The sequence below is a fragment of the Nyctibius grandis genome, unplaced genomic scaffold (genome assembly GCF_013368605.1).
Source record: "Nyctibius grandis isolate bNycGra1 unplaced genomic scaffold, bNycGra1.pri scaffold_77_arrow_ctg1, whole genome shotgun sequence".
NCBI lineage: Eukaryota > Metazoa > Chordata > Aves > Nyctibiiformes > Nyctibiidae > Nyctibius > Nyctibius grandis.
The window spans coordinates 52,228-78,411 of record NW_027167605.1 but is presented as its reverse complement, the minus strand read 5'-3'; the positions used below and the strand labels follow the sequence as shown (position 1 = coordinate 78,411).

The window sequence follows — 26,184 nt, the reverse complement described above, 5'->3', positions numbered from 1 at the left end:
TGCGGGAAAAATTGAATTGTAAGGCCTAAGGGACTTAATTATTAGCCCTAATGACCTAATTATTAGCCCTAATTTAGGAGGGCTGGGGGATTAATTGAATTATTAGCCCTAATACACTTCGTTATTAGCCCTAATGACCTAATTATTAGCCCTAATTTAGAAGGGATGGGAGATAAATTGAATTATAAGCCCTAAGGGACTTAATTATTAGCCCTAATATAGGTGGGATGGGGGATAAATTGAATTATTAGCCCTAATATGCTTTATTATTAGCCCTAATGACCTAATTATTAGCCTTAATTTAGGAGGGATGGGGGAGAAATTGAATTATTAGCCCTAAGTGACTTAATTATTATCCCTAATTTAGGAGAGATGGGGGAGAAATTGAATTATAAGCCCTAATACACTTCATTATTAGCCCTAATGATCTAGTTATTAGCCCTAATTTAGGTGGGATGGGGGAAAAATTGAATTATAAGGCCTAGTAAACTTAATTATTAGCCCTAATAGACTTAATTTTTCACCCTAATTGAGGGGATAAATGTAATTACGCCCCGAACTCCAGGTGCCGAGAGCACCAGGTGTAATTAATAACCGGAATAATGAGCCCAGGGGTTAATTTTGGGGCAGAAAAGGCCCTTTTTGGGGTTTCGGGGCTATTAATAGCTATTTTTGGTAGCGGCAGCTGCGCGGGGAAGTCCCAAAACGGGCGGGTTTAGCAGAGAAAAAGGGGCAGCTGCGGGCCCGGAAGGTACCGGTAACGGCGGGGGATCGCTATTAATTTTATTAATTAGTTTTATTACATTTATTATTTTCATTTATTAGTTTTATTTTTCGATTAATTTTATTATTTTATATTTATTTTTATTATTTTAATTATTTTTATTAATTCTATTATCTTTAATAGTATTTTTATTAATCTTATTCGGTTTATTATTTTATTAATGTTATTATTTTCAATATTTTTATTAATTTTATTAATTTTATTATTATTTTACTAATTTTATTATGTTTCTTATTATTTCTATTAATTTTATTATATTTATTAAATTTAAAATCGTATTATCGTCTATTGTTTTTAATTTTTATTTGCTAATTAATCTTTATTATTATTTTACAGGAAACACTAATTTGTTATTAATATATTATCAGAAAAATATTATTACTACTATTATTATTACTATTACTGTTATTAGTGCTACTTTTATTATTATTAATACCGTCATCAATAATACACCCCACCTTACTTTCTTTTATTATTATTATTAGCACGATTTATTTCCCGTTATTATTACTATTATTAGCAGAAATAGGTGTTGCTTTGTTTTAATTTATTATTATTATTAACACAAACGCTTCTGGCTTATTTTTTAATATTATTATTATTAATAATAATGGCTTTTTGTTCTTGTTAGTTCGACCCTGGCAGAAATCCGCGCTGGTTTATTTATTATTATTTATTATTATTATTATTAGAAATCATTTTATATTATTTTATTTTATCAATTTATTTTTTAATTTTAATTTATTTATGTTATATTAATTTATTTTTATGAATTTTATTATTTATTTTATTTTTTATTTTTTATTTTTATTAATTTATTTTATTTTATTTTTATTAATTTTATTTTATTGGAGAAATTTATTATTATTAGCTTATTTTATTTTTATTAATTTTAATTTATTGGAGAAATTTCTTCTTATTAGCTTTATTATTATTATTAGCAGAAATACATCTATTTTATTAACAACAGCAATTGCTATTTTATTATTGTTCCTCCTTTGCAAAAATATAACCTACTTTATTATTATTATCAGAAATATTTATTAGCAATAACACTCGCTATTATGTTTTTATTATTATTAACAGAAACATATTCTACCTTTTTTCCTATTATTATTAGAAAGAATTCTACTTTTTATTATAATTATTAGCAGAAACATTTTTATTTTATTATTATTATTATTAGAAATATCTTTATTATTATAAATATATTTTATATTTATACATGTTTATTATTTATTATTATTTATATTTTTATAATTTATATATTTTATATTATTATTAATAATAATAAAAATATATAAAAGATATTTCTAATAATAATATTTAATTGTTTAAGTATTATTATTTATTTATTATTATTTATTTTTTATATTATTTATTTAAGTAATAAATACTTATTATTATTATTAACAGATATATTTAGTTTTTATTATTTTATTAGAAATGCTGCTGCTAATATTTTATTATCATTATTATTATTATTATTATTATTATTGCTGCAGAAATATGTGCTTCATTATTATTATTAGCAGAAATAATTATTTCATTATTTCCTTTAGTTTTAATTATTTTTAGTGGAAATACGTGTGGGTCGATATTTATTCTTATGGTATTAATATAATAATTACATTTAATATTAATATATATTGATTTTAATTAATTTTTAATTTTAATTTAATTATATATTATTATAATACATATTATATAATAACAATATATATAATTATTATTATAACTATTTTTAATTATTTTTCTTATTTTTACACAACAGATTATTAGCTATAAATAATAAATGGAATAAAATCAAGGAAATAAATGAAAACAATTATTTTACCCAAAAATTCAGTATTTAACCCCAAAATTAAATAATTAACCCCCAAAATTAAGTATTTAGCCCCAAAAATTCAGTATTTTACCCCAAAATTCAGTATTTAACCCCCCAAATTAAATATTTAACCCCTAAAAATTAAGGATTTTACCCCAAAATTAAGTATTTTACCCAAAAATGAACTTTTTCACCCCAAAATGAAGCGGAAACCGCCAAACCCCCTCAGGGCCCCAACCCCCCTCACCCCCCCGTGACGTCACTCCGGCCGCGCCCACCCCGTTACGTCGCGGTTTAGGGGGGGGTTCCCCCCCCCCCTCAGTTCCGCCTTCATCCCCCTCCTCTTCCTCCCCGCACCGGGGAAGGGGGGGGGGGCGCGGGACCCCCCCGCAGCCATGGCCGAGGCGGGAGGTGGGTGAGGGTCGGGCCCGCGGCCTGCGCGGGCCTGCGCGGGGCCGGGGCCTACGCGAGCCCGGGGCCTGCGCGGGGCTGAGGCCTACCCGGGCCTGGGGCTTACTCGGGGCCGGGGCCTACGCGGGGCCGGGGCTTACGCGGGCCCGGGGCCTACGCGAGCCCGGGGCTTGAGGCCTACGCGGGCCGGGAAATGGTTTTGGGGGAAAAAAGGGGGGTTTTGGGTCAGGAATGAGGGTTTGGGGGGGGGATAATGGTGGTTTTTGGGAGGGGGGAAGGGTTTTTGGGGAAAAAAGGGGGGGTTTGGGGTCAGGAATGGGGGTTTGGGGGGGATAAGGGGGGTTTGGGGGGTTAATGGTGATTTTTGGGGGGGAAAATTGGGGATTTTGGGGTTTAATGGGGATTTTTTTGGGGAAAATGGTGATTTTTTGGGGATAATGGGGATTTTTGTGAAGGAAAATGGGGATTTTTGGGGAAAAATGGGGATTTTGGGGTGATAATGGTGGTTTTGGGGATGGAAAATGGTGATTTTTGGGGAAAATGGTGATTTTTGTGAGGGAAAATGGCGATTTTTGGGGAAAAATGGGGATTTTGGGGGGGAATAAGGTGGATTTTGGGGGAAATAATGGGGATTTTGGGGAAAAACGGGGATTTTGGGGGGAAAATGGTGATTTTTGTGAGGGATAATGGGGATTTTGGGGGAAATAACGGGAATTTTGGGGGGATAATGGTGATTTTTGTGAGGAAAATGTGGATTTTTGGGGAAAAATGCAGATTTTGGGGGGTTAAAGGTGATTTTTGGGAGGGAAAATGGGGATTTTGGGGGGGATAATGGGGATTTGGGGGAAAAATGGGGATTTTGGGAGGAATAACAGGGATTTTTTGGGGAAAATGGGGATTTTGGGGGAAATAACGGGAATTTTGGGGGATAATGGTGATTTTTGTGAGGAAAATGTGGATTTTGGGCGAAATAACTGGGATTTTGGGGGAAAAATGGGGATTTTTGTGGGGAAATTGTGATTTTTGTGAGGGAAAATGGTGATTTTTTGGGGATAACTTGGATTTTGGGGGGAAAAATGGTGATTTTGGGGGAAATAACGTGGATTTGGGGTGATAATGGTGATTTTTGGGAGGGAAATGGGGATTTTGGGGGGATAACGGTGATTTTGGGGAGGGAAAATGGGGATTTGGGGGGATAATGTGGATTTTTGTGAGCGGAAAATGTGGATTTTTGGGGGAATAATGGGGATTTTGGGGGAATAATGGGGATTTTGGGGGGAATAATGGGGATTTTGGGGGGGAATAATGGGGATTTTGGGGTTTAATGGGGATTTTGGGGGGAATAATGGGGATTTTTGGGGAAATAAAGGGGATTTTGGGGGAAAAAATGGGATTTTTGGTGGATAATGGTGATTTTTGTGAGGGAAAATGGGGATTTTGGGGGATAATGGAGATTTTTTGGGGAAAAAATGGGGATTTTTGGGGAAAAATGGGGATTTTTGGGGAAAAATGGGGGGTTTTGGGGAAAAATGGGGATTTTGGGAGAGAAAATGGTGATTTTTGGAGGGATAATGGGGATTTTTTTGGGGAAAATTGGGATTTTGGGGAGATAATGGGGATTGAAAATGGTGATTTTTGGGGATAATGTTGATTTTGGGGGGGAAAATTGGGATTTTGGGGGAAATAATGGGTATTTTTGGGGGGAAAATGGGTTTTTTGGGGGGAAAATGGGGTTTTTTGGGGGGATAATGGGGATTTTGGGGGATAATGGGGATTTTGGGGGGAAAAATGGGGATTTTTGGGATGGAAAATGGTGATTTTTTGGGGGATAACGGGGATTTTTTGGGGGGAAATTGGGATTTTGGGGGAAAAATGGGGATTTTATGGGGAAAATGGGGATTTTGGGGGAAATAACAGGAATTTTGGGGGGATAATGGTGATTTTTGTGAGGAAAATGGTGATTTTGGGGGAAAAATGCAGATTTTGGGGGGTTAATGGTGATTTTTGGGAGGGAAAATGGGGATTTTGGGGGGATAATGGGGATTTTGGGGGGATAATGGGGATTTTGGGGGGATAATGGGGATTTTGGGGGAAAAATTGGGATTTTGGGGGAAAAATTGGGATTTTGGGGGAAATAATGGGGATTTTGGGAGGATAATGGTGATTTTTGTGATGGAAAATGGTGATTTTTTGGGGATAACTTGGATTTTGGGGGGAAAAATGTGGATTTTGGGGGAAATAACGTGGATTTGGGGCGATAACGGTGATTTTTGGGTGTCGCGGACCAGCTTTTTGGGCTCCAACCCCTCATTTTGGAGTCACCTTCTCTCCTCCCTCAGGCTCCACCACCGCGTCCCCCCATGAAGGTCCCACCACCCCCAAGATGGACCCCGAAGACCCCCCCCCCACCCACCGGGGCTCCTCCACCCCTGGACCTCCCGTTGATCCTCGAGGAGCTCCGCGTCCTCCAGCAGCGCCAACTCCACCAGATGCAGATGACCGAGGAGATCTGCCGCCAGGTCCTCCTCCTGGGGACCCTCCACCACCCCAAGACCACCCCCAACCCTCCCACCCCAAAAAACAACCCCCCAAAACCCCATTTCTTCCATTTTTTCCCCCTCAAAACGGAACCGCTCGGTGGTGGCCTCACCACCTTCTACCCAACGTTGGCTGGTGGACCTTCACCCAACCTCCTGCGCCCCAAGAACTTCGGGCTGGGGGTGGGTGACCCCCGTCACGAGTGCGGGTTCTGCGGGAAGACCTTCGGGAGCGACAGCGCCCGCCAGATCCACCTGCGGTCCCACACCGGGGAGCGGCCCTACAAGTGTAACGTCTGCGGCAACCGTTTCACCACGCGGGGCAACCTGAAGGTCCACTTCCACCGGCACCGCGAGAAGTTCCCCCACGTTCAGATGAACCCCAACCCCGTCCCTCAACACCTTGATTATCTGCTGCCCACCCAACATCTCGCTGGAGCCACCCAAAATCTTACTGGAACCACCCAACATCTCACCGGGGTCAACCAACATCTCACCGGGGTCAACCAACAACCTTCTGCGTCCACCCAACTCAACGTGGCCACTCAAAACCCAACTGGGACCACCCAACATCTCACTGGGGTCAACCAACATCTCACCGGGGTCAACCAACAACCTTCTGCGCCCACCCAACTCAACGTGGCCACTCAAAACGTCAACGTGGCCACTCAAAACCCAACTGGGGTCAACCAGCATCTCACCGGGGTCAACCAACAACCTTCTGCGCCCACCCAACTCAACGTGGCCACTCAAAACCTCAACGTGGCCACTCAAAACCCAACTGGGACCACCCAACATCTTACTGGAACCACCCAACATCTCACTGGGGTCAACCAACAACCTTCTGCGCCCACCCAACTCAACGTGGCCACTCAAAACCCCACTGGGGCCACCCAAAACCTCAACGTGGCCACCCAAAACCCAACTGGGGCCACCCAAAACCCCAACGTGGCCACTCAAAACCCCACTGGGGTCAACCAACATCTCACCGGGGTCAACCAACATCTCACTGGGGTCAACCAACAACCTTCTGCGCCCACCCAGCCGCTCGCCGGGGCCACCCAACATCTCCCCGCGGCCAACCAAGTCAACGTGACCACCCAGCAACTCGCTGGGGCCACCCAACATCTCGCTGGGGCCACCCAGCAACTCACTGGGACCACCCAACTCAACACAACCACCCAACCGGTCAACGCCGTCACCCAACATCTCACCGGCGTCACTCAACCGGTCAACACAACCACTCAACTGGTCAACGTGGCCACCCAGCAACTCACTGGGGCCACCCAGCAACTCACTGGGACCACCCAACATCTCACCATGACCACCCAACTCAACGCAACCACCCAACAACCCAATGCCACCACCCAACAACCCAACCCAACCACCCAACCGGTCAACGCCGCCACTCAACCGGTCAACGCCGCCACCCAACAACCCAACGCCGCCACCCAACAACCCAACGCCGCCACCCAACTGGTCAACACCACCACCCAACTGGTCAACGCCACCACCCACCACCTCACCTCCTTCCACAAGCTCCTCCTCTTGAAGGCCACCGAAGGAAGATCTAAAGGCGGCGACGAAAACACCCCTCCGGGCAAACCGACCGGTTGGACCTTCTTCGCCGGCCGTTTCAAGGGGTCCCCCCTTTTTTTGGAGACCACCCCATCGGAGACGTCCAAGCTCCAACAACTGGTGGAGAAGATCGACCCCCCCAACCCATCGTCATCATCGTCCCCGGAGCCACCTCGTCACCAGTGCCCCGTTTGCCGGCGCGTCTTGAGTTGTCCCCGCGCTCTACGCTTCCACTTTGGCCAACACGGCGGTGGTGGGACGTCGGGTGGTGGCATCTGGGGGGGCGTCGAGCGGCCCTTCCGGTGTAAGGTGTGTGGGCGGGGCTTCAGCACCCGCGGCAACCTCCGGGCTCACTTTGGTGGCCACCGTGGCGGCCCGCCCAACTCGTGTCCCCTGTGCCAGAAGAAGTTCACCAACGCCCTCAACCTCCAGCACCACGTTCGCCTCCACCTGGGGGGGCAGCTCGGCGACGGGGCCTTAATTAGGGGGAGCCTAATTAGGGGGGACCTAATGAAGGGGAACCCACGTAACGAGGCGGCGACCCTCAGAAGAGGGGACGGCCAAAGCGGTGGGACGGGGCGAGGAGAAGACATCTCCGAGGAGGAGGAAGAGGAGGAGGAAGAGGAGGAAGAGGAGGGGGGAAACCCCAAAGGGGACCCCAAAAGTGAGGAAGAGGAAGAGGAAGAGGAAGAGGGGGAGGAAGAGGAAGAGGGGGGACACGAGCGCCCCCCAACCATGGAGGACCCCGTGGAGGACCCCAAGATGGAGGGAGAAGGAGGAGGAGGAGGAGGAGGAGGAGGAGGGGAGGAAGGCAACGAGCCGGTAAGGGGGGGAGAAGGGTTTGGGGTCCCCTAATTAAGGGGATTTGGGGTTTCCCCCTAATTAAGGGGGTTCTGGGTAATTAAGGGGATTTGGGGTTTTCCCCCTAATTAAGTGGGTTCCACATAATTAAGGGGATTTGGGGTTTTCCCTCTAATTAAGTGGGTTCCACATAATTAAGGGGATTTGGGGTTTTCCCCCTAATTAAGGGGATTTGGGGTTTCCCCCTAATTAAGGGGCTTCCACATAATTAAGGGGATTTGGGGGTTTCCCCCTAATTAAGGGGGTTCCACATAATTAAGGGGATTTGGGGGTTTCCCCCTAATTAAGGGGGTTCCGGGTAATTAAGGGGATTTGGGGTTTTCCCCCTAATTAAGTGGGTTCCACATAATTAAGGGGATTTGGGGTTTTCCCCCTAATTAAGGGGGTTCCACATAATTAAGGGGATTTGGGGTTTTTCCGCTAATTAAGGGGGTTCTGGGTAATTAAGGGGATTTGGGGGTTTTCCTCCTAATTAAGGGGATTGGGGGTTTCCCCCTAATTAAGGGGGTTCCGGGTAATTAAGGGGATTTGGGGTTTTCCCCCTAATTAAGGGGATTTGGGGGTTCCACGTAATTAGGGGGTTTTGGGGTTTTCCCCTAATTAAATGGGTTCCAGGTAATTAAGGGGATTTGGCGTTTTCCCCCTAATTAAGGGGATTTGGGGTTTTCCCCCTAATTAAGGAGCTTCCACATAATTAAGGGGATTTGGGGGTTCACATAATTAAGGGGATTTGGGGTTTTCCCCTAATTAAGGGGGTTCCACATAATTAAGGGGATTTGGGGTTTTCCCCCTAATTAAGGGGGTTCCGGGTAATTAAGGGGATTTGGGGTTTTCCCCCTAATTAAGGGGGGTCTGGGTAATTAAGGGGATTTGGGGTTTTCCCCCTAATTAAGGGGCTTCCACATAATTAACGGGATTTGGGGGTTCACATAATTAAGGGGATTTGGGGTTTTCCTCCTAATTAAGGGAGTTCTGGGTAATTAAGGGGAATTGGGGGTTTTCCTCCTAATTAAGGGGATTGGGGGTTTCCCCCTAATTAAGGGGGTTCTGGGTAATTAAGGGGATTTGGGGTTTTCCCTCTAATTAAGTGGGTTCCACATAATTAAGGGGATTTGGGGTTTTCCCCCTAATTAAGGGGGTTCTGGGTAATTAAGGGGATTTGGGGTTTTTCCGCTAATTAAGGGGGTTCCGGGTAATTAAGGGGGTTTGGGGTTTTCCCCTAATTAAGTGGGTTCCACATAATTAAGGGGATTTGGGGTTTTTCCGCTAATTAAGGGGGTTCTGGGTAATTAAGGGGATTTGGGGTTTTCCTCCTAATTAAGGGGATTTGGGGGTTCCACGTAATTAGGGGGTTTGGGGGTTTTCCCCCTAATTAAGGGGGTTCTGGGTAATTAAGGGGATTTGGGGTTTTCCCCCTAATTAAGGGGGTTCTGGGTAATTAAGGGGATTTGGGGTTTTCCCCCTAATTAAGGGGATTTGGGGTTTTCCCCCTAATTAAGGGGCTTCCACATAATTAAGGGGATTTGGGGGTTTTCCGCCTAATTAAGGGGAATTTGGGGGTTCACATAATTAAGGGGATTTGGGGGTTTTCCCACTAATTAAGGGGATTTTGGGGGGTTTCCCCCTAATTAAGAGGATTTTTGGGGTCACAAATGGGTTTTTTTAGGGTCCCAAGGGATTTATTTGGGGTCCCAAGAGGGTTTTTTGGGCTCCCAAGGGGGTTTTTGGGGTGTCCCCCCAAGCAAGGGGACCCCAAACCCCCCCATTTTCTCTTCCCCCCCCCCCAGATCCCCCCAAACTGGACCCCGACCCCCTGCAACCGCCCCCACGCCGGACCCAAACCCCCCCAACCCCCCCGGAGGGACGCGGGGGGTCCCGTCGCCTTCTGGAAGCATCAACAACCCCCTTTATTCCCTGAGGGTCTCCCCAAAACCCCACCGCCCCCCCCCTCCGCCTCCGCACCCCCCCAAGAAGACGGGGGGAGGCCGGCCGACGGCGAGGGGGGCCCCAGAACCCACGAGGAGGTGGAGAAATAGTTTAATTAGTGGGTGAAAGACCCAAAACCTCCTCTTTGCACCCCAAAATCCCCCCTTGCACCCCAAAATCACCCCCCCCCCCATAGCGTAGGCCTAATAAAGCCGTTTGCTGCCCCCCCGCCTTGGCTCTGCCTCCTCTCTCTGACTTGGGATTGCGGGGGGAAGCGGATTTGAGAGGGATGAGCCCAAAAAAAAGAGGGTTTACCTCAAAAAAAGAGGATTTACCTCAAAAAAAGGGGGTGCCCCCCCTCACAGAGGGCCCTGCCAGGCCTCAAGATGGCGGCGGGCTGCCCTCAGCACAGGCGGCGGCGGCGCAGACCTCAAAATGGCGGCGGTTGTCACGGCGCCCGCCCTCAAAATGGCGCCGGTTGCCATGGCGACCGCGTGGGGCGAAGCCAACCCTCAAAATGGCGGCGGTTGCCATGACGACCGCTCGGCGGGAAACTTGCCAGCTTTCAAAATGGCGGCGGTTGCCATGGCGACCGCACGGCGGGAGACTTGCCCGCCCTCAAAATGGCGGCGGTTGCCGCGGCGCCCGCCCTCAAAATGGCGCCGGTTGCCATGGCGCCCGCCCTCAAAATGGCGCCGGTTGCCATGGCGACCGCTCGGCGGGAGACTTGCCCGCCCTCAAAATGGCGCCGGTTGCCATGGCGACCGCCCTCAAAATGGCGCCGGTTGCCATGGCGACCGCTCGGCGGGAGATTTGCCCGTTCTCAAAATGGCGGCGGTTGCCATGACGACCGCTCGGCGGGAGATTTGCCCGCCCTCGCCACGGCGCCCTCAATCAAAATGGCGCCGGTTGCCATGGCGACCGCTCGGCGGGCGATTTGCCCGGCCTCAAAATGGCGGCGGTTGCCGCGGCGCCCGCCTTCAAAATGGCGGCGGTTGCCATGGCGCCCGCCCTCAAAATGGCGCCGGTTGCCATGACGACCGCTCGGCGGGAGATTTGCCAGCTTCCAAAATGGCGCCGGTCGCCATAGACCTCCCCGGCCGCGCGCCCTCACTCAAGATGGCGGCGGCGGCTTCAAGGGGCTTCGCGGCCACTTCCGGTTCCGGTTCCAAGGAGGCGGCGGGGCCTAGTGGTGGTGGAGGCGGCGGCGGCGGCTCCCGATCGCGGTTGCCGATCGCGGCGGTTCGCGATCGCGGTTCGCGGTTGCCGATCGCGATTCCCGGTGGCCGATCGCGGTTGCCGGTGGGCGATCGCGGTTGCCGGCGGCGGCCGCGGCCATGTCGGATACGTGGAGCTCGATCCAGGCCCACAAGAAGCAGCTGGATTCGCTGAGGGAGCGGCTGCAGCGGCGGCGGAAGCAGGATCCGCTGGGTGATGGCGCGGGGGGGGGCGGGGGTCAAGGGTCAATGTGGGGTGAGGGGTTATGGGGTGGGGGACAGGGGTCAAGGGTTGTGGGGTTAAGGGTTACGGGGTCAAGGGTTATGGGGTCAAGGGTTATGGGGTCACTGGGGTCAAAGGTTATGGGGTCAAGGGTTATGGGGTCAGGGGTTGTGGGGTCAAGGGTTATGGGGTCAAGGGTTATGGGGTGGGGGACAGGGGTCAGGGGTTATGGGGTTAAGGGTTACGGGGTCAAGGGTTATGGGGTCAAGGGTTATGGGTCACTGGGGTCAAAGGTTATGGGTTCAGGGGTTATGGGGTCAGGGGTTATGGGGTCAAGGGGCAGGGGTCAAGGGTTATGGGGTCACTGGGGTCAAAGGTTATGGGGTGAAGGGTTATGAGGTCAAGGGGTGATGGGGTCAGGGGTTATGGGGTCAAGGGGAGGGGGTCAGGGGTTATGGGGTTAAGGGTTACGGGGTCAAGGGTTATGGGGTCACTGGGGTCAAATGTTATGGGGTCAAGGGTTATGGGGTCACTGGGGTCAAAGGTTATGGGGTCAAGGGTTATGGGGTCAGGGGTTGTGGGGTCAAGGGTTATGGGGTCAAGGGGTCAAGGGTTATGGGGTCAAGGGTTATGGGGTGAGGGGTTATGGGGTCACTGGGGTCAAAGGTTATGGGGTCAGGGGTTATGGGGTCAATGTGGGGTCAAGGGTTATGGGGTCAGGGGTTGTGGGGTCAAGGGTTATGGGGTCAAGGGGCAGGGGGTCAAGGGTTATGGGTCACTGGGGTCAAAGGTTATGGGGTCAGAGGTCACGGGGGAGGTCAAAGGTCAGGCCTCACCCCCTCCCCTCCCCCCCCCCCCGCAGACCCCCGCCACGCCGCCCCCGCCCACCCGCCCCCTCCCCGCACCGCCAGCCCCGCCCCCCCTCCCCCCGCCCCCGCGGTGGGCGGGGCCAGCGTGACCCCGCCCCCTCCCGGCGGGGGCGGGGCCTCGGGCGGCGGGGGCGGGGCCGAGCTGAGCCCCGACCCCGCCCTGGAGCGGCGCCTCCTGCTGCACTTGGCCGACCTGGCCCTGCCGCTGCCCACCGACGCCACCGCCATCTGCGCCGCCCTCGCCGCCGTAAGCCCCCCCAGATGCCACCACGGAGGTGGGGAGGGGGGCGGGGACACGCCCACGCGGGGACACGCCCACCCCGGGGGGACACGCCCACTTAGTTATGGAGGTCCGCCAGCCATTGGTGGAGATCGGTGCCCATTTAGGGGCGTCTCCACCCAGTTATGGTCATCTCCAACCATTTATGGTCACCTCCAACCATTCATGGTCACCTCAACCCATATATGGTCATCTCCACCCACTTATGGTCACCTTCAACCATTTATGGACCTCCCCCACCCATTTATGGTCATCTCCAACCATTTATGGTCATCTCCATCCACTTATGGACCTCCTAAATCCATTTATGGTCACCTCCAACCATTTATGGTCATCTCCAACCACTTATGGGCATCTCCAACCATTTATGGTCACCTCAACCTGTATATGGTCACCTCAACCCATATGTGGTCACCTCAACCCACTTATGGACCTCCCCCACCCATTAGTGGAGCTCACCGCCCATTTATGGTCATCTCCAACCATTTATGGACCCCACCACCCATTTATGGTCATCTCCACCCATTTATGGACCTCCCCCACCCATTTATGGTCACCTTAACCCATAAATGGTCGCCTCAACCCATTTATGGACCTCCCCACCCATTTATGGTCACCTCCACCCACTTATGGACCTTCTCCAACCATTTATGGTCATCTCCACCCACTTATGGACCTTCTCCACCCATTTATGGTCATCTCCAACCATTCATGGTCACCTCAACCCATATATGGTCACCTCAACCCATATGTGGTCATCTCCACCCACTTATGGACCTTCTCCACCCATTGGTGGAGGTCAGCACCCATTTAGGGTCATCTCCACCCAGTTATGGTCATCTCCAACCATTTATGGTCACCTCAACCCATCTATGGTCACCTCAACCCATTTGTGGACCTTCTCCACCCATTTATGGTCATCTCCACCCACTTATGAACCTTCTCCAACCATTTATGGTCATCTCCAACCATTTATGGTCACCACCACCCATTTATGGTCACCTCCAACCATTTATGGACCTTCTCCACCCATTGGTGAACCCTACCACCCACTTATGGACCTCCCCCACCCATTTATGGTCATCTCCACCCATTTATGGTCATCTCCATCCAGTTATGGTCATCTCCACCCATTTATGGTCCTCCACCACCCATTTATGGACACCACCAACCATTTATGGTCACCTCCACCCATTTATGGACCTTCTCCACCCATTTATGGTCCTCCCCACCCATTTTATGCCCCCACCACCCACTTATGGACCTCCCCCACCCATGGATGGTCTCCTCAACCCATTGATGGTCACCTTCAACCATTTATGGACCTTCTCCACCCATTTATGGTCACCACCACCCATTTATGGTCACCACCACCCATTTATGGACCTTCTCCACCCATTTATGGTCCTCCCCACCCAACTTATGGACCTCCCCACCCATTTTAGGCCCCCACCACCCACTTATGGACCTCCCCCACCCATGCATGGTCTCCTCAACCCATTGATGGTCACCTTCAACCATTTATGGACCTTCTCCATCCATTTATGGTCACCACCACCCAACTTATGGACCTCCCCACCCCTTTTAGGCCCCCACCACCCACTTATGGACCTCCCCCACCCATTTATGGACCTCCCCCACCCGTTGTCCCCCCCCAGCCCGACGTCCCCGTCACCCAGCGCGGGGTGGAGAGCCTCCTGCAGAAGTTCGCCGCCCAGGAGCTCATCGAGGTCAAGAGGGGCTTGCTCCAAGATGACCCATCTCAACCCACCTTGGTCACCTACGCCGACCACTCCAAGCTGTCGGCCATGACGGGCGGGGGACAACCCGTGAAGGAGACGGGCGGGAAGAAGCGACGGGTGGACCAAGACGGTGGTGGGACCTCAACGATGACCACGGTTGGAGAAGTTGGGAAGGAGGCGGTGAAGAAGTCCCGGAAACAAGCGTCCGACGTGGACCTGGAGATCGAGAGTCTTCTGAGTCAACAGTCCACCAAGGAGCAGCAGAGCAAGAAGGTGGGTGGTCCTCAAGGGGTTGAGGTCTTGGAGATGCCACCAAGATGGTGGAGGACACCCTTGGGTGCTCCTCAAAGGGTTGAGGTCTTGGAGATGCCACCAAGAAGGTGGTTTAAGACCACAAATGGTGGAGGACACCCTTGGGTGCTCCTCAAAAGCCTTGGAGATGCCACCAAGGAGAAGAAGAAGGTGGTTTCACCCCAAAAATGGTGGAGGACACCCATGGGTGCTCCTCAAAGGGTTGAGGTCTTGGAGATGCAACCAAGGAGAAGATGTAGGTGGGTTGGTCCTCAGAATGGTTGAGGAGAACCTTTGGGTGCTCCTCAAAGGGTTGAGGTCTTGGAGTCCCACCAAGGAGAAGAAGAAGGTGGGTTGGACCTCAGAATGGTTGAGGAGAACCTTTGGGTGCTCCTCAAAGGGTTGAGGTCTTGGAGTCCCACCAAGGAGAAGAAGAAGGTGGGTTGGACCTCAGAATGGTTGAGGAGAACCTTTGGGTGCTCCTCAAAGGGTTGAGGTCTTGGAGATGCCACCAAGATGGTGGAGGACACCCTTGGGTGCTCCTCAAAGGGTTGAGGTCTTGGAGATGCCACCAAGGAGAAGAAGAAGGTGGGTTGGACCTCGGAATGGTTGGGGAGAACCTTTGGGTGCTCCTCAAAGGGTTGAGGTCTTGGAGATGCCACCAAGATGGTGGAGGACACCCTTGGGTGCTCCTCAAAGGGTTGAGGTCTTGGAGATGCCACCAAGGAGAAGATGAAGGTAGGTTGGTCCTCAGAATGGTTGAGGAGAACCTCTAGGTGCTCCTCAAAGGGTTGAGGTCTTGGAGATGCCACCAAGGAGAAGAAGAAGGTGGGTTGGACCTCGGAATGGTTGAGGAGACCCTTTGGATGGTCCTCAAAGGGTTGAGGTCTTGGAGTCCCACCAAGGAGAAGAAGAAAGTGGGTTGGTCCTCAGAATGGTTGAGGAGAACCTTTGGGTACTGCTCAAAGGCTTGAGGTCTTGGAGATGCCACCAAGATGGTGGAGGACACGCTTGGGTGCTCCTCAAGGGGTTGAGGTCTTGAGGTCCCACCAAGGAGAAGATGAAGGTGGGTTGGACCTCAGAATGGTTGGGGAGAACCTTTGAGTGCTCCTCAAAGGTTGAGGTCTTGGAGATGCCACCAAGGAGAAGATGAAGGTGAGTTGGACCTCAGAATGGCTGAGGAGAACCTTTGGGTGCTCCTCAAAGGGTTGAGATCTTGGAGATGCCACCAAGGAGAAGATCAAGGTGGGTTGGTCCTCAGAATGGCTGAGGAGAACCTTTGGGTGCTCCTCAAAGGGTTGAGGTCTTGGAGATGCCACCAAGATGGTGGTTTAAGACCAAAAATGGTGGAGGACACCCTTGGGTGCTCCTCAAAAGCCTTGGAGATGCCACCAAGGAGAAGAAGAAGGTGAGTTGACCCCCAGAATGGTGGAGGACATGGATGGATGTTCCTCAAGCCTTTGAGATGCCACCAAGGAGAAGGTGGGTTGACCCCTAAAGTGGTGGAGGACACCCTTGGGTGCTCCTCAAAGGCTTGAGGTCTTGGAGATGCCACCAAGATGGTGGTTTAAGACCAAAAATGGTGGAGGACACCCTTGGGTGCTCCTCAAAAGCCTTGGAGATGCCACCAAGATGGTGGTTTAAGACCACAAATGGTGGAGGACACTCTTGGGTGCTCCTCAAAAGCCTTGGAGATGCCACCATGGAGAAGAAGGTGGGTTGTCCCTCGTGTTGAGGTCCTCCTGGCTCAGCTGTCCACCTCCCCAGGTGAGCCAGGAGATCCTGGAGCTGCTCAACACCACCACGGCCAAGGAGCAGTCCATCGTGGAGAAGTTCCGGTCGCGCGGGCGGGCCCAGGTGCAGGAGTTCTGCGACCACGGCACCAAGGAGGAGTGCGTGAAGGCCACCGGCGCCGAGCGGCCCTGCCGCAAGCTCCACTTCCGGTCAGTCGGGGACCTCCAGCTGGGCCCACCTTCTCCATCCATCACCCCATGGTCTCCTCCATCCATGGTCTCCATCCATGTTCTCCTCCATTCATGACTCCGTGTTCTTCTCCATCCATATTCTCCTCCATGTTCTCCTCCATCCATGTTCTCCTCCATCCATGACCCCATGTTCTCCTCCATGTTCTCCATCTCCTCCATGTCCACGTTCTCCATCCATGTTCTTCTCCATCCATGACTCCATGTTCTTCTCCATCCATGTTCTCCTCCATCCATGTTCTCCATCCATGACCACGTTCTCCTCCATGTTCTCCTCCATCCATGTTCTCCTCCATCCATCTCCACATGTTCTCCTCCATGTTCTACTTCATCCATGACTCCATGTTCCTCCATCTCCCCACCTTCCCCTCCATGTTCTCCCCATGTTCTCCTCCATCGGTGTTCTCCTCCATCGATGTTCTCCTCCATCCATGGTCTCCTCCATCCATGGTCTCCTCCATCCATGGTCTCCATCCATCTTCTTCTCCATGTTCTCCTTCATCCATGTTCTCCTTCATCCATGACCACACGTTCTTCTCCATCCATGTTCTCCATGTTCTCCATCCATCTCATTCATGACCACCTTCTCTTCCATGTTCTCCTCCATCCACGTCCACATGTTCTCCATCCATGGTCTCCTCCATCCATGACTCCATGTTCTCCTCCATCCATCTCCCCATGTTCTTCTCCATGTTCTCCTCCATCCTTGTTCTCCATCCATGACCACATGTTCTCCTCTATGTTCTCCATCCATCTCCTCCATGACCACGTTCTCCTCCATGTTCTCCTCCATCCATCTCGCCACCTTCTCCTCCATGACTCCATGTTCTCCATCCATCACCCCATGTTCTCCATGTTCTCCTCCATCCATGACTCCATGTTCTCCTCCATCCGTGTTCTCCTCCATGTTCTCCTTCATCCATGACTCCATGTTCTCCTCCATCCACCTTCTCCTCCCTCCACCTTCTCCCCCACCCCACGAGGACACCCTCCACCCCTCTAACCCCGCCTCACCCCCACCCCCCAGCCGCATCATCAACAAACACACCGACGAGTCCTTGGGCGACTGCTCCTTCCTCAACACCTGCTTCCACATGGACACCTGCAAGTACGTCCACTACGAGATCGACGTCGGGCCCCGCACGTCGCCACCGCCCCGCACCCCGCCCCGCCACCCCCAGAGCGACCGCAGCCCCCCCCAGGACCTCACCCGCCCACCGCCGCCCGACGCCGGCGCAGACCGGCTCTTCCCCCCTCAGGTACCACCAACTTTGGGGGCGCTTGGCCCATTTTTAGCATTTTTTGGACCTTCTGGAAGGTTCTTCTGGGGTTTTTTGGGGGTTTTGCCCAATTTTGGGGTTTTTTTGGACGTATTATGGATTCTGGGGTTAATTTTGGGGCGGTTCCACCCAAAATTAGTTGATTTGGGCCATTTCCTACCAACTTTTGAGATGTTTGGGGGCTTTTTTGGGGTTTTTTGACCTTCTGGCCCGTTCTTTTGGGGTTTTTTTGCCCTTTTTGGGTTTTTTTGGACGTATTATGGATTCTGGGGTTAATTTCGGGGTGGTTCCACCCAAAATTAGTTGATTTGGGTGATTTCCTACCAACTTTTGAGATGTTTTGGGGCTTTTTTGACCTTCTGGCCCGTTCTTCTGGGATTTTTTGACCATTTTCCCCATTTTTATGGGGTTTTTGGACGTATTATGGATTCTGGGGTTAATTTCGGGGCGGTTCCACCCAAAATTAGTTGATTTGGGTGATTTCCTACCAACTTTTGAGATGTTTGGGGGCTTTTTTTGTTTTTTTTTTGACCTTCTGGCCCGTTCTTTTGGGGTTTTTTTGCCCTTTTTGGGTTTTTTTGGACGTATTATGGATTCTGGGGCTAATTTTGGGGCGGTTCCACCCAAAATTAGTTGATTTGGGTGATTTCCTACCAACTTTTGAGATGTTTTGGGGCTTTTTTGACCTTCTGGCCCGTTCTTCTGGGATTTTTTGACCATTTTCCCCATTTTTATGGGGTTTTTGGACGTATTATGGATTCTGGGGTTAATTTTGGGGTGGTTCCACCCAAAATTAGTTGATTTGGGTGATTTCCTACCAACTTTTGAGATGTTTGGAGGCTTTTTTGGGTTTTTTTGACCTTCTGGCCCGTTCTTTTGGGGTTTTTTTGCCCTTTTTGTTTTTTTTTTGGACGTATTATGGATTCTGGGGTTAATTTCGGGGCGGTTCCACCCAAAATTAGTTGATTTGGGTGATTTCCTACCAACTTTTGAGATGTTTTGGGGCTTTTTTGACCTTCTGGCCCGTTCTTTTGGGTTTTTTTGACCGTTTTCTCCATTTTTATGGGGTTTTTGGACGTATTATGGATTCTGGGGTTAATTTTGGGGCAGTTCCACCCAAAATTAGTGGATTTGCCCTTTCTGCTACTAATTTTTGAGATGTTTTGGGGCTTTTTGGGGTTTTTTGACCTTTTGGCCCATTCTTTTGGGTTTTTTTGGTGGTTTTTCCCAATTTTGGAAGGTTTTTTGACGTATTATGGATTCTGGGGTTAATTTTGGGGCGGTTCCACCCAAAATTAGTTGATTTGGGCCATTTCCTACCAACTTTTGAGATGTTTGGGGGCTTTTTTTGACCTTCTGGCTTGTTCTTTTGGGGTTTTTTTGCCCTTTTTGGGTTTTTTTGGACGTATTATGGATTCTGGGGTTAATTTCGGGGCGGTTCCACCCAAAATTAGTTGATTTGGGCCATTTCCTACCAACTTTTGAGATGTTTTGGGGTTTTTTTGACCTTCTAGTCCGTTCTTTTGGGGTTTTTTGACCTTCTGGCCCGTTCTTTTGGGGTTTTTTCGCCCTTTTTTGGGTTTTTTGGACGTATTATGGATTCTGGGGTTGATTTCGGGGCGGTTCCACCCAAAATTAGTTGATTTGGGTGATTTCCTACCAACTTTTGAGATGTTTTGGGGCTTTTTTGACCTTCTGGTCTGTTCTTTTGGAGTTTTTTGACCTTCTGGCCCGTTCTTTTGGGTTTTTTTTCGCCCTTTTTTGGGTTTTTTGGACATTTTATGGATTCTGGGGTTCATTTTGGGGCGTTTTCTCCCAAACCAGTGGATCTGCTGCGACATCCGCTACCTGGACGTGCGCATCCTGGGCAAGTTCGCCGTGGTCATGGCCGACCCGCCCTGGGACATCCACATGGAGCTGCCCTACGGGACGCTCACCGACGACGAGATGCGGCGCCTCAACATCCCCGTCCTGCAGGACGAGGGCTTCCTCTTCCTCTGGGTCACCGGCAGGTGACACGTGGGGTGGGGGGGGGGGGGGGGTCCTTGGGGTCCCCCCGTGTCCCGCTGGGCCCCCCCAAGTCCTTCCAGATGTGACCAAGCCCCCTTAGTGCCACCTGAACCCTCTTAGTACCCCCTAAACCCCCTTATTGCCCCCTAAACCCCCTTATTACCCCCCAAACCCCTTTATTATCCCCCCAAACCCCCCTTAGTGCCCCCCCAACCCCCTTAGTACCCCCTGAACCCCCTTATTACCCCCCAAACCCCCCTTAGTACCCCCCAAACCCCCCTTAGTACCCCCCAAGCCCCCTTATTACCCCCCCAAACCCCCCTTATTACCCCCTAAGTCCCCCCCAAGCCCCCTTAGTACCCCCCAAGCCCCCTTAGTACCCCCTGAACCCCCTTATTACCCCCCAAACCCCCTTAGTACCCCCCAAGCCCCCTTATTACCCCCCCCAAACCCCCTTAGTACCCCCCAAACCCCCCTTAGTGCCCCCCCAACCCCCTTAGTACCCCCTGAACCCCCTTATTACCCCCCAAACCCCCCTTAGTACCCCCCAAGCCCCCTTATTACCCCCCCAAACCCCCCTTATTACCCCCTAAGCCCCCCCCAAACCCCCTTAGTACCCCCTGAACCCCCTTATTACCCCCCCAAACCCCCCTTATTACCCCCTAAGCCCCCCCCAAACCCCCTTAGTACCCCCCAAGCCCCCTTATTACCCCCCCAAACCCCCCTTATTACCCCCTAAGTCCCCCCCAGACCCCCTTATTACCCTCAACCTCCCCCTAACCCACCCCAAACCCCCTTATTACCCCCCCCAGGGCCATGGAGCTGGGCCGTGAGTGCCTCAACCTTTGGGGGTAAGTTTTACCCCCACCCCCCCCCCCCCTTCTAAAACCCCAAAACCCCCCTAAATCACCCCAAAACCCCCCCTAAACCCCCCCCAACCCCCCCCCCACCCTGACCCCCACCCTGACCCCCACCCAGGTACGAGCGGGTGGACGAGATCATCTGGGTCAAGACCAACCAGCTCCAACGGATCATCCGCACCGGCCGCACGGGCCACTGGCTCAACCACGGCAAAGAGCATTGCCTGGTAGGGGGGTGGGGGGCACCCTGACCCCCCCCCCACCCTAAAACCACCCCCCACCCACCCTACAACCCCCCCCAGACACCCTACAACCCCCCCCAGACACCCTACAGCCCCCCCAGACACCCTACGGGCACCCAAAAGCTTGGTGGCACCTCGTAAAGGTGGTGGGACCCCCCGTGGGGATGGGGGAGGATGGGGGGGGTCTTGGGGTGGGTTTTAGGGTGCTGGGGGGGTCCTGGGTGGGTTTTTGGGGTCTTAGGGGGGGTTTTGGGGTCCTGGGGTGGGTTTTTGGGGTCATGGGTGGGGTTTTAGGGTCCTGGGGTGGGTTTTTGGGGTCTTAGGGGGGGTTTTGGGGTGCTGGGGTGGGGTTTTGGGGTGCTGGGGGGGTCTTAGGGTGGGGTTTTGGGGTCCTGGGGTGGGTTTTTGAGGTGCTGAGGTGGGTTTTGGGGTGCTGTGGGGGTCTTAGGGTGGATTTTTAGGGTCCTGGGGGGTCTTAGGGTGGTTTTTGGGGTGCTGGGGGGTTCTTAGGGTGGGTTTTGGGGTCCTGGGGTGGGGTTTTGGGGTCCTGGGGGGGTTGTAAAGGGGTTTTTGGGGTGCTGGGAGGATCTTAGGGTGGGTTTTTGGGGGTCCTGGGTGGGGTTTTGGGGTGGTGGTGGGGTCTTAGGGTGGGTTTTGGGGTCCTGGGGTGGGTTTTGGGGTGCTGGGGGGGTCTTAGGGTGGGTTTTGGGGTGCTGAGGGGGTCCTGGGGTGGGTTTTGGGGTCCTGGGGTGGGGTTTTGGGGTCCTGAGGGGATTGTAAAGGGGTTTTTGGGGTGCTGGGAGGATCTTAGGGTGGGTTTTTGGGGTGCTGAGGGGGTCCTGGGGTGGGTTTTGGGGTGCTGGGGGGTTCTTAGGGTGGGTTTTGGGGTCCTGGGGTGGGGTTTTGGGGTGCTGGGGTGGTTTTTGGGGTCCTGGGGGGGGGGGTTTGGGGTGGTGGTGGGGTTCTGGGGTGTTTTTTTGGGTGCTGGGGTGGGTTTTGGGGTGCACAGGGTTTTTTTGGGGTGCTGAGGGGTCTTAGGGTGGGTTTTTGGGGTCCTGGGGTGGGTTTTTTTGGGGCCTGGGTGAGTCTTAGGGTGAGTTTTTGGGGTCCTGGGGTGGGGTTTTGAGGTGCTGGGAAGATCTTAGGGTGGGTTTTTGGGGTGCTGAGGGGGTCCTGGGGTGGTTTTTGGGGTGCTGGGGGGTTCTTAGGGTGGGTTTTGGGGTCCTGGGGTGGGGTTTTGGGGTGCTGGGGTGGGGTTTTGGGGTGCTGAGGGGTCTTAGGGTGGGTTTTTGGGGTCCTGGGTGGGGTTTTGGGGTGCTGGGGGGGTTTGGGGTGGGTTTTTGGGGTCCTGGGGTGGGTTTTTGGGGTGCTGGGGGGGGTTTGGGGTCCTGGGGTGGGGTTTTGGGGTCTTAGGGTGTGTTTTTAGGGTGCTGAGGGGGTCCTGGGGTGGGTTTTGGGGTGCTGGGGGGTTCTTAGGGTGGGTTTTGGGGTCCTGGGGTGGGGTTTTGGGGTGCTGGGGTGGGTTTTGGGGTCCTGGGGGGGGGTTTGGGGTCCTGGGGGGGGGTTTGGGGTGGTGGTGGGGTCCTGGGGTGGGTTTTTGGGGTGCAGGGGGTGGTTTTGGGGTGCTGAGGGGATCTTAGGGTGGGTTTTGGGGTGCTGGGGTGTCTTAGGGTGGGTTTTTGGGGTCCTGGGGTGGGTTTTGGGGTCCTGGGGGGCTTGTAAAGGGGTTTTTGGGGTGCTGGGAGGATCTTAGGGTGGGTTTTTGGGGTCCTGGGTGGGGTTTTGGGGTGGTGGTGGGGTCTTAGGGTGGTTTTGGGGGTCCTGGGGGGGTCTTAGGGTGGGTTTTGGGGTGCTGAGGGGTCTTAGGGTGGGGTTTTGGGGTCCTGGGGTGGGTTTTGGGGTGCTGGGGGGGTCTTAGGGTGGGTTTTTGGGGTCCTGGGGTGGGTTTTTGGGGGGGGGGGTGTCTTAGGGTGGGTTTTGGGGTGCTGGGGGGGTCCTGGGGTGGGTTTTTGGGGTCCTGGGGTGGGTTTTGGGGTGGGGGGGGTCTTAGGGTGGGTTTTGGGGTGCTGGGGGAGTCTTAGGGTGGGTTTTGGGGTCCTGGGTGGGGTTTTGGGGTGGTGGGGGGGTCTTAGGGTGGGTTTTGGGGTGCTGAGGGGGTCCTGGGGTGGGGTTTTGGGGTCCTGGGTGGGTTTTTGGGATCTTAGGGTGTATCTTTAGGGTGCTGGGGGGGTCTTAAGGTGGGTTTTGGGGTCCTAAGGTGGGTTTTTGGGGTGCTGGGGGGGTCTTAGGGTGGGTTTTGGGGTGCTGAGGGGGTCCTGGGGTGGGTTTTGGGGTGCTGGGGGGGTCTTAGGGTAGGTTTTGGGGTGCTGGGGGGGTCCTGGGGTGGGTTTTGGGGTCATGGGTGGGGTTTTAGGGTCCTGGGGTGGGTTTTTGGGGTCCTGGGGGGTCCTGGGGTGGGTTTTGTGGTCCTGGGGTGGGTTTTGGGGTGCTGGGGGGGTTTGGGGTGGCTTTTGGGGTCGTGGGGTGGGTTTTGGGGTGCTGGGGGGTCCTGGGGTGAGTTTTTGGGGTCCTGGGGTGGGGTTTTGAGGTGCTGGAGGGGTCTTAGGGTGGGTTTTGGGGTGCTGGGGGGGTCCTGGGGTGGGTTTTTGGGGTCCTGGGGTGGGGTTTTGGGGTCCTGGGGGGCTTGTAAAGGGGTTTTTGGGGTGCTGGGAGGATCTTAGGGTGGGTTTTTGGGGGTCCTGGGTGGGGTTTTGGGGTGGTGGTGGGGTCTTAGGGTGGGTTTTTGGGGTGGTGAGGGGGTCCTGGGGTGGGTTTTGGGGTGCTGGGGGGTTCTTAGGGTGGGTTTTGGGGTCCTGGGGTGGGGTTTTGGGGTGCTGGGGTGGGTTTTGGGGTCCTGGGGTGGTTTTTGGGGTCCTGGGGGGGGGGTTTGGGGTGGTGGTGGGGTCCTGGGGTGGGTTTTTGGGGTGCAGGGGGTGGTTTTGGGGTGCTGAGGGGATCTTAGGGTGGGTTTTGGGGTGCTGGGGTGTCTTAGGGTGGGTTTTTGGGGTCCTGGGGTGGGTTTTGGGGTCCTGGGGGGCTTGTAAAGGGGTTTTTGGGGTGCTGGGAGGATCTTAGGGTGGGTTTTTGGGGTCCTGGGTGGGGTTTTGGGGTGGTGGTGGGGTCTTAGGGTGGCTTTTGGGGTGCTGAGGGGGTCCTGGGGTGGGTTTTGGGGTGCTGGAGGGGTTTGGGGTGGGTTTTGGGGTCCTGGGGTGGGGTTTTGGGGTCCTGGGGGGGGGGGTTTGGGGTGCTGGGGGGTCCTGGGGTGGGGTTTTGGGGTCCTGGGTGGGTTTTTGGGATCTTAGGGTGTATCTTTAGGGTGCTGGGGGGGTCTTAAGGTGGGTTTTAGGGTCCTAAGGTGGGTTTTTGGGGTGCTGGGGGGGTCCTGGGGTGGGTTTTGGGGTCATGGGTGGGGTTTTAGGGTCCTGGGGTGGGGTTTTGGGGTCTTAGGGTGGGGTTTTAGGGTGCTGGGGGGGTTAGGGTGGGTTTTGGGGTCCTGGGGTGGGGTTTTGGGGTCGTGGGGTGGGGTTTGGGGTGCTGGGGAGTCTTAGGGTGGGCTTTTAGGGTGCAGGGGGTGTTTTTGGGGTGCTGGGGGGGTTTGGGGTGGGTTTTGGGGGTGCTGGGGTGGGGTTTTGGGGTGCTGGGGGGGTTTGGGGTGGGTTTTTGGGGTCCTGGGGTGGGTTTTTGGGGTGCTGGGGGGTCTTAGGGTGGGTTTTGGGGTGCTGGGGGGGGTGCTTGGGTGGGTTTTGGGGTCTTGGGTGGGGTTTTGGGGTCCTGAGGGGATTGTAAAGGGGTTTTTTGGGGTGCTGGGGGGGTCTTAGGGTGGGTTTTGGGGTGCTGAGGGGGTCCTGGGGTGGGTTTTGGGGTGCTGGGGGGTTCTTAGGGTGGGTTTTGGGGTCCTGGGGTGGGGTTTTGGGGTCCTGGGGTGGGTTTTGGGGTCCTGGGGGGGGGTTTGGGGTGGTGGTGGGGTCCGGGGGTGGGTTTTTGGGGTGCTGGGGTGGGTTTTGGGGTGCACAGGGGTTTTTTGGGGTGCTGAGGGGTCTTAGGATGGGTTTTTGGGGTCCTGGGGTGGGTTTTTTGGGGCCTGGGTGGGTCTTAGGGTGGGTTTTTGGGGTCTTGGGGGGGGGGTTTCGGGGTCCTGGGGGGGTCTTAGGGTGGGTTTTGGGTCCTGGGGGGTCTTAGGGTGGGTTTTGGGGTGCTGGGGGGGTCCTGGGGTGGGTTTTTGGGGTGCTGGGTGGGTCTTAGGGTGGGATTTTGGGGTGCTGGGGGGGTCCTGGGGTGGGTTTTTGGGGTCCTGGGGTGGGTTTTGGGGTCCTGGGGGATCCTGGGGTGGGTTTTTAGGGTCCTGGGGTGGGTTTTGTGGTCCTGGGGTGGGTTTTGGGGTCCTGGGGTGGGTTTTGGGGCCCTGGGGGGGTCTTAGGGTGGGTTTTGGGTCCTGGGTGGGGTCTTAGGGTGGGTTTTGGGGTCCTGGGGTGGGGTTTTGGGGTCCTAGGGTGGGGTTTTTGGGGTGCTAGGTGGGTCCTGGGGTGGGTTTTGGGGTCCTGGGTGGGTTTTTGGGGTGCTGGGTGGGTTTTGGGGTGGGTTTTTGGGGTCCCCCCCCCTAAATCTCCCCCCTCCCCACAGGTGGGCGTCAAGGGCAACCCCCAAGGCTTCAACCGGGGTCTGGACTGCGACGTCATCGTGGCCGAGGTCCCGACCCCCCTTTATCTTTTAGGGTGGCCCTAAAACCACTTGGGGGGAGGTCCCTAAAACCAGGACAACTTATGGGACCCCCCCCCAAATATTTTGGGGTCTCACCCACCCCCCCCAGGTCCGTTCCACCAGCCACAAACCCGACGAGATCTACGGGATGATCGAGCGCCTCTCGCCGGGGACCCGCAAGATCGAGCTCTTTGGGCGACCCCACAACGTCCAACCCAACTGGTAAAGGGTCCCCCCAACCCCTTTAGGACCCCCCCCCAAATATTTTAGGGTCCCTTTGACCCCCCCCCCCCCCCCCCCCATTTTTTAGGATCACTTTAGGGAACCAACTCGACGGGATTCACCTCCTGGACCCCGACGTCGTGGCGCAGTTTAAGCAGCATTATCCCGACGGGGTCATCTCCAAACCCAAAAATATGTGAAGTTTTGGGGTGGGGGGGGGGCAAATTTGGGGGTTTAGGGGCAATAAAAGACTCAAAACCTTGATTTGGGGTGGGGGGGACCCCAAAATTTTATGGGGTGGGGG

General features: G+C 53.0%; 2 protein-coding genes across 3 annotated transcripts; both read left to right on the top strand.

Moving 5' to 3' along the window:
• Positions 1-2,927: 2,927 nt before the first annotated feature.
• On the top strand, positions 2,928-10,154 carry SALL2 (spalt like transcription factor 2). The gene is made up of 3 exons (XM_068424782.1): positions 2,928-3,023; positions 5,363-7,960; positions 9,787-10,154. The coding sequence occupies exons 2-3, from the start codon at positions 5,384-5,386 to the stop codon at positions 10,033-10,035; spliced, it is 2,826 nt and encodes a 941-aa protein (XP_068280883.1). The 5' UTR covers positions 2,928-3,023; positions 5,363-5,383; the 3' UTR covers positions 10,036-10,154.
• A 956-nt stretch (positions 10,155-11,110) lies between these two features.
• Positions 11,111-26,083, top strand: METTL3 (methyltransferase 3, N6-adenosine-methyltransferase complex catalytic subunit). Of its 2 annotated transcripts, none has more exons than XR_011050282.1 (11): positions 11,111-11,356; positions 12,228-12,481; positions 14,173-14,529; positions 16,315-16,490; positions 17,557-17,788; positions 19,634-19,817; positions 20,632-20,670; positions 20,798-20,906; positions 25,581-25,646; positions 25,768-25,880; positions 25,969-26,054. XR_011050282.1 is itself a non-coding variant. In XM_068424783.1 (11 exons), the coding sequence occupies exons 1-11, from the start codon at positions 11,263-11,265 to the stop codon at positions 26,078-26,080; spliced, it is 1,740 nt and encodes a 579-aa protein (XP_068280884.1). In that variant the 5' UTR covers positions 11,111-11,262; the 3' UTR covers positions 26,081-26,083. The 2 variants fall into 2 exon arrangements, 1 of the variants encoding a protein (XP_068280884.1); XM_068424783.1 differs by having other exon boundaries at positions 19,634-19,821; positions 25,969-26,083.
• The last annotated feature ends 101 nt before the right edge of the window (positions 26,084-26,184 follow it).